Source organism: Phalacrocorax carbo, chromosome 5 (assembly GCF_963921805.1).
Source record: "Phalacrocorax carbo chromosome 5, bPhaCar2.1, whole genome shotgun sequence".
Taxonomy (NCBI): domain Eukaryota; kingdom Metazoa; phylum Chordata; class Aves; order Suliformes; family Phalacrocoracidae; genus Phalacrocorax; species Phalacrocorax carbo.
This window is the reverse complement of record NC_087517.1, coordinates 33155987-33172109: the sequence shown is the minus strand read 5'-3', so window position 1 is coordinate 33172109 and position 16123 is coordinate 33155987. Positions and strand designations below refer to the sequence as shown.

Genomic DNA, 16123 nt, shown 5'->3' with positions numbered 1-16123 from the left:
ATCAGTTGAAGATACACAAAAATTTAATATGATGACACAATGATATCACTGTAAACATTTTTTGGTAGGGATAAATTGTCCAGTAAATCCATGCTTCTGCTCTTTTAACAGTAGTTTCTATGCTTCAGACTATATTAATTGCTATGGACCTAGAGAACAATTAGCTATTAAAAGAATACACCAGACAAAGACTAATACACCTTTTCAGCAATGAGATGGAAGAACTATTAGAAGGGGTTTGATGCTGGTATAATATTACATGCTATACATGCTAACATGCAATTTATTTGTTCTCCAACACAAAATTATAGCATAACAAGTATGCATTTTAAAGGCATCACATTCTCAGATAGCACAGAGTTACACTTCTAAACACTAATTTTTACTTGAAAAAATTACCCCAGTTATAGTCTATGTTAAACTTCATTGTAGCAAAAATTCAAATCACTCAGATCCCAATTCAGCCAACTACTCAAGCACTCAATTTATTTTAAGCACTTACCTATTCCACACATTTAATATTGGGCACATATATCAGAACTTTGCAGACAGCAAAAGACTAAGACAGGTTACATTTCAAGTGTGAATGTAAGTGCTTCACTAAACTGGAGCCTGAATACATCAAAGAAACAGCAGGGTGTTGATTACAGAAGTGGTACTTTTAAGTGAAGAGATGGGATTTTACAGTTACCAAACTGCAAACCCTACACCTGCTACATTTTAAATGATCACTCAACAAAGGATATAAAGGCAAAATTACTTCATACAACTTACCAATGAGTGCTTTTAAAGTCTTCATGTGAAGAATTAAATACATATTAAAGTTCCCTACATCTCAGGTTTCAACTCTTTCGTTCATTTAGGACATTGGGAATGGATATTGAGTCTTTGTGAAAATCAGTGAGAAAATTTCCAGGTAATAGCTATATTACTAACAGGCTCAATCAGCGTTCCAGCCAGCCACACCGCTTGCTAACATGTTCCCCTACAGCAGCGGTCTCCAAACTTTCTTCATCACACATCCTTATCAGTAAGAAATTTTTGAGCATGCACTCCCAATATATGTTTATTTATAGATTATACGCACATACTACTACTGTACTAACATATTATGTACACAATAAAACATGAACAATAGACATGAAGAAAGTATTAAATGAGGATTAATTAAACAATATATTAAATAATTTTTATTAATTTTACAGAAACCTTTTTGCTTTCCACTATTATTAATAATTTTAGTGAGAGCAATATGATTGAATATGCCTCATTATTCCTGGTTTAATACATTGAGATTCAGAGATTCAAAGTTCCGGTTTGAAGTTCAGTTTATTTCAATACTTTGTTTTAATGGCTGTTCTAGCTTTAAAAAAAAACACAACCCCAACTCCTCAAAGATACATAGATCCAAATGGGAGAATTGCATCATTGGTTGCCCTTAAGAAATCATGATCCCATCCACTGATTATGCAAAGGCTTTTGTAGGTATTTATCTAGTAAATTTTTATCTTCCCTGACATCACTCAGTTGTTCTTGCAAACTAACTGGAAGGTCTTGCATTTTTGCATTTTTAACAAATGCATCCAAAACCGACTGAAACATTTTGTCAGATTTTTAAACAGGTTAGAAAATTCTGCTTCCAAGTTTTTAAAGTGTACAGATGTGAGTTTTTTATAGGAGAGCACACATCGTTTTCAGCAACAAAATCACATAAGAATGGAAACATTTCCAAACACTCATTTTCAATATGCTCTCTCCTCCATAGCAGGATTTTCTTCTGAAAAGTTAATATCTCATTCATTCTGAAAGATGTCACCTTTACTTTGAAGGTAGATTAAATGTAATTATTTTACCAAAAACATCTGCTAGGTAGCATATTACTGACAGCCACTTGCCATCACAAAAGGCCAGCAGAATTAGGAACGCTTGTCTTTTTGTAAAAGAAAAATGCATAACTCAAACATGAGTTCAACAACTCTTTTAAAGGAATTTGCCACAAGACAACCAACAAATATCTGCGCAGTGCAAAAGATCTTCATGGTCACGCCCCCTCTCAATTCAAACTATTATGAAGATTCTACTATTTAGAGAGCTTATTTTATAACATCAACCACATTGATAAGATCTTGCAGAACTTCTGGCTACAATGTCTTTGCTGCCATAGCATGCTTATGAATGATGCAGTGAGAGAATTTCACATGTGGTGCTACCTCTGTAACCTTACCCCAGAATCCTTTTTTTATTCTGGTCAGAGAGGCCACGTCATCAGTGGTTACACTTGAACAGTTTTTCCATAAAGCATTACTTTTATTAAAGAAGTCATTTACTGTTGAGAATATATTTTCTCTAATACATCTTTCCTCTTGCATCTTAGAAAAAGCTAGTTCTTCATGGATTTCATTACTGAAATAGAATCTAGCAAATACCATAAACTGAGATACGTTAAACATCTGTACTTTCAACCAGCTGTATAGCAAATCTCCCACACTGTATAATTTGTTCTAATACTTGTTTCTACACATCTTCAGCAATGTTTTCCATGCACCTTCCAACAGTATTTGCTGACAAAGAATTCATTTTAGCTTGTTACCATATTGTTTTTCATGTATTATTTCAGCAATTTTTACCAGAGCAGGAGGATCAAGTGTTTCCCCAATGGTATGTGGCATTTTCACTATTAAATAAGAGGCAGCTTCTGAGTCTTCTAAGCATGGATCATTACATCTTGTACAGTATCACATGGCTTGAAACTTCGCTGGAAAAACTGTTGAGGTTTCTCTACAATCTGGATGCTTAGTTTTCACATGTCTTGCTAAGTGTGATGGATTCATACTATCATTAATATCTCAAGGCATAACAGTCATTTCAGGCAAGGCTCATTATTAATGGTAGTGGATGTAAATTCATATTTCTAATAGTCTTCGTAGAAATTTTGGAATTTTTTGGCCAACTTGTCAAATCTGATTAGACCATTATTTTTACTTGTAATGTGGAAAATTAAGAGCTCGTACTAGGAGCAGAAGTGTCAGCTCTGCCATTTTCTTTTTAATCACTTGTGCTCACGTTATTAGCATTTTCAATCTGCAGTTTCTTTGAGGGAATCTGTTTAAGCCACTTGCTCATTTTGAGGGTCAGGTTATTTAAAATTAGGTAACATAATCTGCAAGTCTCCTTAACTGGGCACACAAACTGCAATACATAGTAATATGCTGAAAGTAAGCAAACAAGTGAAGGTGTCACTGGGGATGCCTTCACCCTGTGGAACACCCACTCTTTCCTGAGGACACCTCACGTACATACAGGACCCTCTGACATACAAACTGAGTAAGGGCACCAGTGTCAATCTCTATATTAAATACTTGTAAAGCTTAATTTCTGTCTCACTTTTTAAAAATAAAAAGTAATTACTACTTCCTTCACTTACTCTAATGGATTGTCTTGTGTACCACCTGGGCTGCACAGCCCCCTACTTTGAAGACAGCTAGCTGCCCTACAGGGTTTTGGTCCATGCCAACCGGCACCCTCGCCAATAATACCAATGCATACGGCAAACGACAGCAGAGACAAAGGGCTGTTCCAAATAAGCAGCCTGGTTGCAACCATGATGTTCTGGTGGTGAAAATAGTTTAGCTGTACGTATACATATCTAGGCTATGACATTTAGCCTCATGGTCAAAGACGACCTGTCCTTTTCTATTTTGTAATACGGATATGGCGCCAGTGAGCTTAAGGCCAGAATCATACCTGTAAAGGGGGCAACTTGCATATGCTACTGCTTAAGGCCAGAGCAGTAGTATTGGTAACCATTCCTTGTTTGGACTCATTAAAAAAAAAATAACCAAACAAAAAAAAGTACCTTAAGTTCCATTAGTTCCTCTGTATTAGAAGGAGTAGTAAGGGCTTTCTCTGATATTCTCTCAAACTCATCACATAGTCTGAAAAATGTATAAAATAACCAGTTTGGCACGTGTGTTTTGCTTTAATCATCCTTGGACAAATCACGTGTATTTCTAACAGCAAAACTGAGATCAACATATCCTTTAAGGATTAAAACAATTCAACAGTAGAAACAAAATTAAGTACATTTCAATACACATTTTCAGTTTGGGAATTACCTCACATTTACGCCCTGATGATCTTTGAATATCTTGGAAATAACTTTTTCACAAATATTATCTGCTCGCTTTACCAAAGCACTTATTAATTCATCACAATGTAATTCAAACATTCCTAGACGGAGACGCTGCAATACAAACATAACATTTTTCAGAAAATTGAACAGCTTTTACCTATTTTCTCTCACTGTCTTAAGCAGAATGTCAGGGATCTCACCTAGGAATTTAGTGAAATCATAAAATGCTTTTAAAACTTTCAAGTGAAGAAGAAAAAGCTATAGTTGTGAATAACTGTTCTTCTGTATCTGCACATCGAGCTTTGTACAACTCTGACTTCCATTGCTTTTTACCTTGACAAATAATCTACTTCCTCAGAAAGGAAGGACATCTACTGCCTGTAGCAGTGAACGTTGCCTGGTGAAATTACAGAGTTTCAGAAATATCTAAAACATGGTATCTTGCTTTACTGTTAGAGACAGGTGACATTCATCAGGATTAAAAAGGGACTCTGCCTCCCAGTGAGTCTTTAAATTCAATGCTTTCTTTGACTAGCAGGCAAGTGAGCTTGACTTCCACACACAAAAGCCCTTATGACAGGCCTGTAAGTACTAGTTTCTCCAGAAGTGAGGTTTGCACTGAATGCTAGAGAGAAACAATTTATGGAAAACCACTTTAGTCTGCCACGTTCTTTTTCAGAATAGGTGGACAAAGGCTTCTTACCATAGAATACCCTTACAGGGACAAAAAAAAAAAGGAGTTCACATTAAGGATCCTCTCTCTGCCTTAGATGCTTGGAAGGAATTTGGAGGTAGCTGGACCCACGCTTTCTCTTACACCTTCACATCTAAGAGAAGCATAGTCTGAATACCTTCAGAAGTCCCCAAACCATTTCTAACAAAAATAACTAAGTCTAACTTAAGTATGGCACCTACACCCCAGAAATGCTAGCTCTTGAAAGCTCTTTTTCTGAAATTTTGTTTCACTTTAATTGTCTTACAGCTAATGATCATCACCTGTGACTGACAACATTCTTAGTACAAAATCAACATCAAAATTATATCTATATCACTATGAATATTATTTTAATTTACCTTCCTAGAAGTATATTTTATTTCCTTCGCAAGTTCCTGGTACTTTATAATTTCCCTCTTCATTTCTTCAAAGCTGTGTTCCTCTGTCAGGAATTGATCAATATCTTGTTCAGCTTGTTTATTTATCAGGAAGCTGTACTTATCATACAGCTTGAGATGTTTCACAGGTGCAGCACTTCCTTTGATAATTTCTTCTCTGATCCTCTTTTTATGTTCATCCAAGATCTCATGTAGGATAACAGGCTTCAAGACAGTCGATGAGGACTCACCTTTTGGCTTTGAAAAAATCACACAAAAACCCAAACACATTTTCATATTACAGTTATGCCTGTAGCTCAGTTGTGTCATGGAAGATAAACAGGATAGACAAATCAATTGAACGTTACTTTAGGATCTTCCTAATTAAAGACTGATTACAAACCTGATTTTGTATATACAGCTATTTACATTGTCCACCAAATTTTTTTTTAATCCTAGCTTATGGATGTTTTCCTCCAACAAGTAAGAAATGAATGCTGCTTCATTCAGAAACTCAGAATTCCACATACTTATCCGCCCAAAACAATCCTATCAACAATTTTAAATTTAATTTCCATGGAATTTATTTTTCCTGAAGCACAGGCACAACTTTAATTTTGCTTTCAGCTGGTGAATCTGTAACATTAGAAATATGTAAAACACTTTCCTGCAACGCCCAGGTGATCTAAAGCCTTGCTCTTGTCCATTTAGACATGTTCAGGATGCTTCTTTTAATTTGCCTTTTCACAGGTTATTGATTAGTGCTTTTATAAAGCATAGCATACTACTCAGGTGTCTGCTTGGTCATGTGTTCAAGCATATTAACAGAAATGTTGGGGCTGGTATCTTTATTTAAAATTCAAGTTGAGGCTAGACAGAAAGGGCAACAGAATGTCCAAATGATTTTTCCTGAAGCAAAAAAGAAATGTTCACCTCCCACAGCTCTCTGGGAAATGATCAAGAGGCACCACAGGGCATTACTTTCACTCTCTCCATGTCAAAAAAGATTGCTGCACTGAAAGTAATACGTCATTCCAAACCAAGTAGGTACTTTTTTATTATTATTATTTCACAAAATGTTTTTTACATAACCTAGATAGTTTCCTGTTTTACCTAACATTTTTACCTGGTTGAATGCAGATAACAACTAAAATATAAACTACTTTCAAAATATGGTTTAGATTTTTTTTAAAGGATAGTCTACTCAAAAGACTATATTTAAAAAGACAGTGCCCTGCCCAGCATCAAAATAGAAGGTATTTTCCAAAATACCACAGAAATGTGTTTAAAGTTTAAATGCATCAATTTTGTTTGTAGTAGCTGCTACAGAAAACTGAGAGGAAACTAGGCAATTTATTTGCCTAGAGAACACCGATTGGGCTTTTTAGTAATAAAATGATTTCAAAGAATTCAAAATATTCTGAAAGAGTATTATAATACGACTATGTGAGTTCTGACGATAGGGCTATCCATTAAAATACCTAGGAGCTGAATGTAGCAACAATATAATGACAAAGCAAACTCCATGAAGATTGTAGTTTCTTACCCACTTAAAAAATAATTTGGTCTCAACTCTTGGTATATCACTGACAGCTTGAATCATAACAGTATAAACATTCAGTAACATATCCTCGTAGTCATTAAAGTCAGGTTCAAATTTAATACTGTTGTTCTGAAGGATTAGCCTCAGGATGAAACCTGGGTGTTTGTAGGCTTGGACAGATTTCTAACACACACACACACAAAAAAAATAATAGTAAAATATTAGTTTACCTAACATATGCAGGGTAAGTCACAGGATCATTAAGAATTACTGCAGCATATGCATTTTAAATTGTAGAGACTTAAATTGGAAATGACATGCCATAATCCTAACAAAGATACTTGTGCAAGTAGAAAGTATGTCTCTGATAAAATTCACGTAACCTGATGTTCAATATGATGAAATACAATGCTATTTTTAGTACACACAAGAGCATCCCCTATACACCAGCCAACAACTTTTATAAAGTTGCTTGCATAGACTGAGGCAGGGTAACTTCACAGTAGTAGCCCTCACAAGTGTAGCAATATATGAATGTGTACAGCAGTATGTGTATTCATCATCAGAAACAGTCACTATGAATCTACTAACCTTAAAAAAAAAGTTTTACATCCAATTTTATTTGCTAAACAAAAATCTGATCCACAAAAACTAATCTGAGTATTTTGCAGGTTGTATTTGCAGTATGGATTCCCATGTATTCCAGTATGAAAACTGGTATATGCTTTCGTCTTGTGGTGGCATAATTTGATTTTTCACCATATCTTTAATCTGGATCAGACATCTCTACCTTTCCCACATCTGCTAATATATTCTAACCTAACTGAAATTAAATTAGGAAACACGAGGAAGTATTTTATTACTACTAGGTAGCATAGATCACCATTAGGAAAGGTAAGATTAGAAAATGCATACCTATTACTAATAACAACAGAAAATAGTACTGCAGACAAAGCTCACTTAACTCAGAAGTATACAAAGCAATTACAGAGAAGTAGGAATAAAAAAAAAAATATCCTCTGCTTCCACAACATGATTCCTTACTTCCTTACATTCTCTGCATGTTTTTTCAATCAGTATTATCTGGAGCCAGAGTTCTGTGGATATTTGACAGCAAGACTGTATTAACAAAATGCTGAACAAAAGATCCAGATGCACTCCAAGACATAAAATGTCAACAAGAAATATTTACCTCTACAATAGACATTATGTGAGTGCCAAAGAGAAACTCCTCCTTACTTTTTTTTTCTTCCTAAGAACTATTCTGCCAAAGCATATAGTAGACACCTACTAAAAGCAGAAAGATAAGACTTCTTCACAGATGGGTATTATGGAGAGAGAGCACTAGTGCAAGATGCAAATGGCCTTTGTATTAATTAGTTCCTACTCTATGTCTAATTGACTGCTGTATGTCCTTGAGAATACCAGATTTTAAATATTTCCCTGCTTACATGACAAAAAAAGGTTATTTTAACTCTACTTAATAATGCATTCCTAAATATTCCTAAAATATTCCTTTTTTCCCAGAAAGTACCTGCCACCAGAGTTTATACTCTTTTTTTTTTTTCTCAAAAGAAGCAAAAGAAACAGGAAAAGTTATATGTACATGAATAAACAATGCTGCTAGCGTGTGTATGAAAGACTACTTACTGCAGGTTGAACAATTAAATCTGTAAAGTCTTGAACTGAATGTAAAAGTATATGTTGCAACTGATGAGTCATTAAAGTGGCAGCACAACTGAAGAAAGACTCTAATTTAGTGATGCTGGCATTGCTGGGTACTTGTTTTCGTTTACTACCCTGGTAAAAGATCTTCTGCACTTCTGGAAACCACCTTAAAAGAATACAATATTTAAGTTTTTCAAGTGATTAGCATTAATAAACTTGTGGGTTTTAGTTGCTATAAACGCTTATATTGCATGCAGCCAAAAGATGCTGCAGTATACTTGCTAAACTGCAGTTCAGCTTAAGCAGGTCATATGGTAGTACCTTTTAAATTCTAAGGAATCTTGTCTCTGAAAATGCTGTCTATTATGGAACCATATTTAAAATATAAGATATTATGATAGACAAATTTGCTATCTTGCTTTGCCCTCCTATTTCTCAGGCCAGAAAGACTTCACATTATGCACCCTTGTAACCTCAGTAGGTGTTAATATGTGAAAACAACCCAAGGAGAATTCTGCCCAGTTGCCCTTAACCAAAATGAAATTGGCTCTGGCATTGCTGGGAAATAGAAAGGAAAAAAGTACAGAAGTGTGCAGCCTTCATTTAAGAGTAGAGAGGTATCTTCAGGGTCAGGAAGAAATACATCTGAAAATGGCAAAAGCACTACATAACAGAATCGTAGACAAGTACAGAAATAAAAACCTTCAAGGTTAATAGAATAAAAAACAAGTATTTGAAACTATATAGTCTCAACAGTAGTTTGATTTAATTAAAACCTAAAATAGTAAGAATGCAGTAATACATAGCTGCAGGAATCAAGCATTCTTCGTTAAAGAAAGATCAGATAGATACAAACAATACAGTTGGGCCGCAATTACCTAAAAGAGAACTAGCAATTTTGATGCTTTATTTGAAAACTTAACTGCAGCATACTGAGTACACTACTGAGAAAATTGCCTTTCTTTTAAAATATCTCAGACTGAAAATACAAACATCATGATATCCAAGCTCTTTATGGCTAAGATTTTAAAAAGTAATCTGTAAAATCAACAAATTTCATTAATGTTTTTAGATGACTCTGCTCTCAGAAACAGCTACGATACTGAGAATATACAAACAGAAATTCCAAAATAATCAATAGAAATTCCACAGAGATACTGATATGATATTAGGTTAATCTTCTATCAACGAGACGCTTCCTTTTTGTGAAACGGGGATGTGGCAAGTCTGATTATATAATAAGTTATATCATCATTTATATTCTAAAACACAATAAATTGATAGTAGTAACATTGTATTTTAATTTATCCAGCACAAATGAGTCCACAAAACAAAAGCTTTTGTCATAAAAGGCCAAAACGCATATATTGTTAACGTCCCTCTAAGAAGGAAGTAACACACGTCACACCAAAATTCAAAATAAGAAAACTGCACAAATCATAACATGCTCAATATTTACACAGCAGTTTTTGTTCCTAGTCCTGAAAGCATTTCACAACACTGCGTCTCTTTCTTTAATATGTATTATTAAAATAGATCATCCCTTCTCTCTCCAGAAAGTTCAGGGTTTCAAAAACAGCTGAAGAAAAAGCTAAATATTTCCCTGTAACTTAAAAATTACGGATACACTGGATCATACTTCTTAGATAGAGTTGCTTTAGATTTTCCAATTTCCTTCATGACTTCATTTTGGAAAAATGAGAGTTCCTCAGCTTCTTGTTTATTATGAAATATTTCTGTATCAAGAAGGCGTAAATTTCTGAAATAGAACGTAACATGAATATTTTAGGAGTATATTTACTGCATCTTGGTTTTTATTCTTTTGTTTCCATAAAACTTTTTTCATATTTCACATTTCAAATGAAGTGTTTTAAACATTTTAAACAATGTCATTTTCAGAAATTATCTTCTATTTTTTCAGAACAACCAAATTAAGCACTGCATTACTGTTCGTATACATGGAATTAAACTGAGTAGTAATTACTACATGTGAGCTTATTAAGAAACTATTCTCAGAATCAGAGTTTGTATGTTATTCATTATATAAAAGTTCGAACATCAAAAATTCTGAATGCTTTAAATAACATTCCTTTCTAGGCCTGGATGGATTTTTACAAATATTCTAAAACAATGTAAAAATAAATTAATAACCATCTAAACCTACCTTCAAAATATTTTTCAGGTTTTATATTTTTTAAGAGACATTGTCCAAATTTTATCTCCTACTTAACAGATACAACAAAAGTTAAAGAACAAAACACAAGCCACTCCTTGCAACTTGTTCCAGCACCTGGCCTGGACAGGTCAGTTCATTCTTTTTGTATCACCAGTCAAGAAATAAGCAAGCAGTTTGGTTTACACTGGCAAGCAGAAAATAATAACCCGTCTAATGCCTTTTTCCCTTGTTAATCAGCTAAGGAAAAAAACCCATAAGTGCCCTGCTAGTCAGGAGAGCAACCCTTCTCTTCTTTGGACTGTTTTGAATACTCCTGCCCTTAGAAAGACCAAAAAAAGTGTGAAATTTAAATAGAGATTAAGGGACTATACTAAAAGCAAGAAAGACTATTTAAAAAAAACAGAAGCTCTATCATACAAGGAACATTGTGTTTCAAATCGAAGTGTCAGTGGAACAGGCTGTAGAACAAAACAAACCAAAAATCACAGATTACCAGGTCCAGATGGCATTTCACCCAAGCTCTAAAGAAAATCAAGTACAGAACAGGTAACGTATTTAACTTTCATGTGTACCTTCTTGCTTAAAACTCTCTAGACACCAAAGGAAATTAAGATGGTAACACTTTCCATGTGATTTCTGGGGAAGTTCGACCTCTCTAGAGGAAAAGTTGGCAGAAAGTCTTTATGCTTTAAAGTTAGGGGGAACATAGATAAACACATTTGGGATAATGGCTTTTGAACAAAGCCATCCATATCTATGATCAGTGTTCAGATGTATACACTGTAGCAGTCCCAAATTCAATAGGGCTGCTTGGAAATCTCAACGTGTCACCATCTGTGACTTCCCTATATAGATTCTGAAATCTTGAGCAGCTGAAACCTAAGAGATATAGGTAACACTTACTTAAATGAGGTCTCCCATAAGCTCAGAACAGCAAGCATTGAAGGATTTATTGCATGCAAATTTTCTTTCAGGTAACTGCATGCTGACAAGACAGACTTGTTCCAAGGTTTTGGCACTACTTCTATTCTAAAAAAAAACAAACGAACAACTACAAAAACAACAAGAAACAGTAGGATGAATGTAGCTGTGCTAAGAAATGAAATATTTATACATTTAAGATAATTGTTTGCATCCCAGAAAGCACAGAATTCAGGAGATAAATCTAGCTTTCTTCTCATTATTCAGGTATCAAAAAAAGTCTTCCAATATTGATCACTGTGTAAGAAAAAAAAGAAATAATATGAGAGAAATACTGGCCAAATCCTAAGAGATTTGTAGGCTATTCGTGGTCCCTTATATTTAACATGTAATAAAATCATTATACATAATGTATTTAGTCAATTAATACGCAATTTTTCTACAATATGTAGTATCTGTTTATGCTCATCATCAAATCTGTAAAAACTCAAATTCAGAGGCTTTTTGTAAACTGTCTGCTTTCAATTTTTTAAAAACTAAACTATTTTGGTGGCTTTTTTATATACTCACAGCCTTTACTTTAAAAACTGTTGTCATTTTCTACAGGCAGTCTGATTTTACTATCAAAATATTAAGCTTTACAACTTAGTAAGTATACACTGCAACTTTCAGGTTGCAAGGGAAAAGCAAACACTTCTGACAAATTTGTCATATTGGTAATACTTTTGTTCCCATTTTCATAATGAAGTATTCAAAAAATTCTGATATAAAGTATAACTTTTATTCATTTCTCAGTGAGTCTGTATTCTATAGGAGACAGAAAAAGTAGCTACAGTAAGTCAAGTTTAACAACGTCAAGTTTTAGCACATCTATCTTACATATTTCCTTAGAAAAAGGTTTCATATTTCAAATACTGTTTATGGAATAAAGCTGTTTTACCAATTATTATTCTAATATGAGAATTTTGTACTTTTGGATTTGCATGTAAGCATGTGACATAACCTTATATACAAACTACTGTGATGTCCTACACTGTTCCTAGGAGATATGGAAGATCTACAAAGAATCAGATGTAGGATGGCCTCTTACCCAGAGGATACAATCACAACACTAAATTAATCACATATTATTTCTCTTTAAGACTTAAATTGCTTAATTAGCATCTGTCACAGCACCCCTTCCACTATCGTCTAATGCCTACCATTTGATATTTAAAAGCATCTATCTCAAAACACAGGCCAGAAATTATTTATAACAAAACCTTTTCTGATTTTAAAATCATTCAGTAATGCTACCCCCAAAACAGAGGCTGGTTGATATCAGTGGAAATGTTCTGTTTCTGCAGCATTTGTAAGATTTCATTCCTCTAGAAGGCAAATTTATTTTACCAGGTTTTGGCTAGAACTATGAAAGAGGTACCTCATCACTTCCACATCTTGGGAAGAATTAATGTTCTAGAAAAGTTGATATTAGATAGGCTGATCCACGCTGGACAGATGTATGATCCTGGGAGTAGCACTGTATTTGCTTTCAGTAGACTGCAGACTTTAAGGCAAGTTTGAATGGAAAAGAGATAGTCCATTACTCAGAACAAAGGCCACATCTATCCACTCCAGTATGGAGGTTGCTACATACTCAAAAACCCAGCCAGAAAAGCTAGGCATCTATCACTGTTTCTACTGCAAATTGCTGAATTTTTCTGAGGAAAAAGACAGTCTGTATTTATTACATTCTTAAACCCATATGTATTGAGCCAAACTGTCACAATCTGTAAATAAGACAAAGCTTCAGTAAAATCTGTGCAGAACATGACATTGTTCCATTGATTATAATGCAGTTTATACGTGAACATTTGGCCGGCTATATCCCATTTTCAAATGCTGTGGGATTAATTTTGAGACTTCTGACCAGTTAAGCATGATAGCTAAACAAAACTAATTCAGAACAACCTTTCAAGGTAGACACATTTTCCAGGTTTTTTCCAAAGATGCTCTATAATCTATAATCTAACAATTCAATCTTGTTTACAGATGACACTGACTACCACTATTACGACTGTTCCTTGTACATGCTATTCTACCCCACTATTCTCCAGCCAGTGTTTCTAAATACATATATTTTCTTACTCTGCACGATGAGGTAGAACAAAGTCTTTCTTGTCGTCGTCCTTTTCCCTGGTGTCTCTTAAAACAAAGTCAACTGAAAAGAGTATATAAAAAAGAAAAGCCAATATAAACTTAACAAAGAAATTAGAATCATATAACAATTTAGGTTGGAAAAGACTGTTAAGATCATCAAGTCCAACCATTAACCTAGCACTGCCAAGTCCACCACTAAACCATGTCGCTAAGAACCACAACTAAACATCTTTTAAATACCTCCAGGGATGGTGACTCAACTGCTTCCCTGGGCAGCCAATTCCAGTGCTTGACAAACTTTTCAGTGAAGAAATTTTTGCTAATATCCAATCTGAACCTCCCCTGGTGCAACTTGAGGCCATTTTGTCTTGTCATATTGTTTGTTATATGGGAAAAGAGACCAACACCCACCTTGCTACAATCTTCTTTCAGGTGGTTGTAGAGAGTTAGTTGGTCTCCCCTCAGCCTCCTCTTCTCCAAGCTAAACAAACGTAGTTCCCTCAGCCTCTTGTAATAACAGTTGTGCTCTAGAACCTTCACCAGCTTTGTTGCCCTTCTCTGGACATGCTCCAACAACTCAATGTCTCAACCAACATGTCCAAAAGCACAATTCACCGAGATAAGCAGTTTTATATCGCTATATAATGAAAAGACTATAGCTTTCTCCTCAATCCACTGAATAGGTGTTTATAAAATAAAATTATGTTTTAAAAAAGTGTTGAGAGATCAAAAATATTGAGTAATATTAGCTTTGATCATGACAAGGATAAGAAAACCCGAGTATTTGTCTTACTAAAACGTGCCTCTAAGATCCAGGAGAGCACTTTTATATAACCCTTCCACAATGGCAGCTCTCAGGAGAGAACTGCCCTCAGTTAATGCTTCTGAACATTAGCAGCTTGGGAGAAAATGCAAGTAAACTCCTAGAAATCTACCTATAGCCTTTTTTACACTCAGAAGATAGTCTTCTTTCATTTCATCAGTCAGTGAACGTATACTTTCATCAAGTACTTTCAGATGTTGTGGAATTAAAGCCAAGATGTGGTCTAGCCATGATTCATCCATTGGGGCCACATTTGCTGTATCAATTCCATGGCGAATATAATAGTAGTATTTCTGCAGAGTAAAAGAACAAGATGCATTGATTAAGTCCAGTACTAGAAAGTCACTGCTACTACAGGTCTAGCTAGAGATATGGGCTTATTTAGTAAAAATAGATGTAATTAGTACTAAGTACTGATTTATGTTGTAGACTACATACACAATACTAAATCTGATGTAAATATCTTCATCAGCTTGCCAAACACTAGTCAGCGTAACAACGATAAAAAGCTGTTGAAATAGAAAAACAGTATAATTGGCATAAGCCTCATTCCATTTCTCTGATACAGCTAAATAAAAATTTTACTGAAGAATGGACATAACTCATAGAAATCTGACTTCTCTTTTGGGTTTGCTGTTACAATTCTACAATTCTGAAGAGATGCTTCTCTTTTGCACTGTCCCAGTACCCATCTTTTCCTTAAATAAATTTTCAATATATATTCATTTATCTAGTCATTCCAGTGCTGCCATTGTTATCCATTAGCTCCGGGGCTGGAATATATATTAGAAAAGAAATCCATGCATTCTGTAGAGTTTTGCATGGATATGCAACATACAGCTAATGTATTCCTCAGAATATGAAGGTATAACCGCAAATAAGTACATCTGCTTGCATGCCAGCATTTAAACAGGCATGGAAAATCTGATTAACAAAACCTCAGAGCATTAAAGGAAACAGAGATTAAGAAATATATCAGCTCAAATACAAAGAAATGCAGGATGGAATATCAGCTGGAAGATTACCAGTGTCAGGAAGCACATTAATCTTTTTCAACCAGTTTATCCCAAAATGAACCTAATCTGTTTAAAATATAAATAAATCAGAAAATTGTATATACAGTTGTGTCATACAAGGTATCTTAAACCAGAATGAGAACGAAGAACGCCCTAGACCTTAGATGTGGGTAGTCTTACGGATTCTATCTGCTCAAAGAGGCGCACCCTCCCTTGCAAGTTATTCTCACCTTCAGCAAGTGTAGGAAAGATTCATTTATTACTTCCTCACATTTGTCATCCTTCAGTTACTATTCCATTCTGCAATTCTTTGAATCATCCATACGTTCCTAATGCTCCATTTTCAACAGTAATGCTATAAATATATTGTATGAAGTGAATAATGGAAGACTATGTCACTGTCAGTCATCTCTCACTGTGTCAATCGTCTTGTCAATATCTACAATAAATGACTGGCACTGTATTCTATTTAATACTCTAGTGAACAGTCTTTAGTTACCAAAATATCCTTCTCAATTAGTGTAGAAGAATCTGCTCCTGGAGGATGGGTTCCATCAAGGGATGGAAGCTGTTCTTCAGTAAGATCTTGCTGTCTGAGACAAAAAAAACAAGG

At 34.7% G+C, this 16123-nt stretch overlaps 1 protein-coding gene across 1 annotated transcript in view; it reads right to left on the bottom strand.

Moving 5' to 3' along the window:
- Window positions 1–16123, bottom strand: part of DNAH7 (dynein axonemal heavy chain 7) — a 122247-nt gene that overhangs the window by 100673 nt on the left and 5451 nt on the right. Inside the window, exons 5-15 of the mRNA XM_064451976.1 lie at window positions 16010–16103; window positions 14607–14787; window positions 13660–13732; window positions 11515–11640; window positions 10075–10194; window positions 8418–8601; window positions 6771–6950; window positions 5888–5891; window positions 5207–5475; window positions 4116–4243; window positions 3857–3935 (exon numbers count right to left, since the gene is read on the bottom strand). Of these exons, the coding sequence (XP_064308046.1) occupies window positions 3857–3935; window positions 4116–4243; window positions 5207–5475; window positions 5888–5891; window positions 6771–6950; window positions 8418–8601; window positions 10075–10194; window positions 11515–11640; window positions 13660–13732; window positions 14607–14787; window positions 16010–16103 (1438 nt within the window). The remainder of the gene's footprint in view (window positions 1–3856; window positions 3936–4115; window positions 4244–5206; window positions 5476–5887; window positions 5892–6770; window positions 6951–8417; window positions 8602–10074; window positions 10195–11514; window positions 11641–13659; window positions 13733–14606; window positions 14788–16009; window positions 16104–16123) is intronic.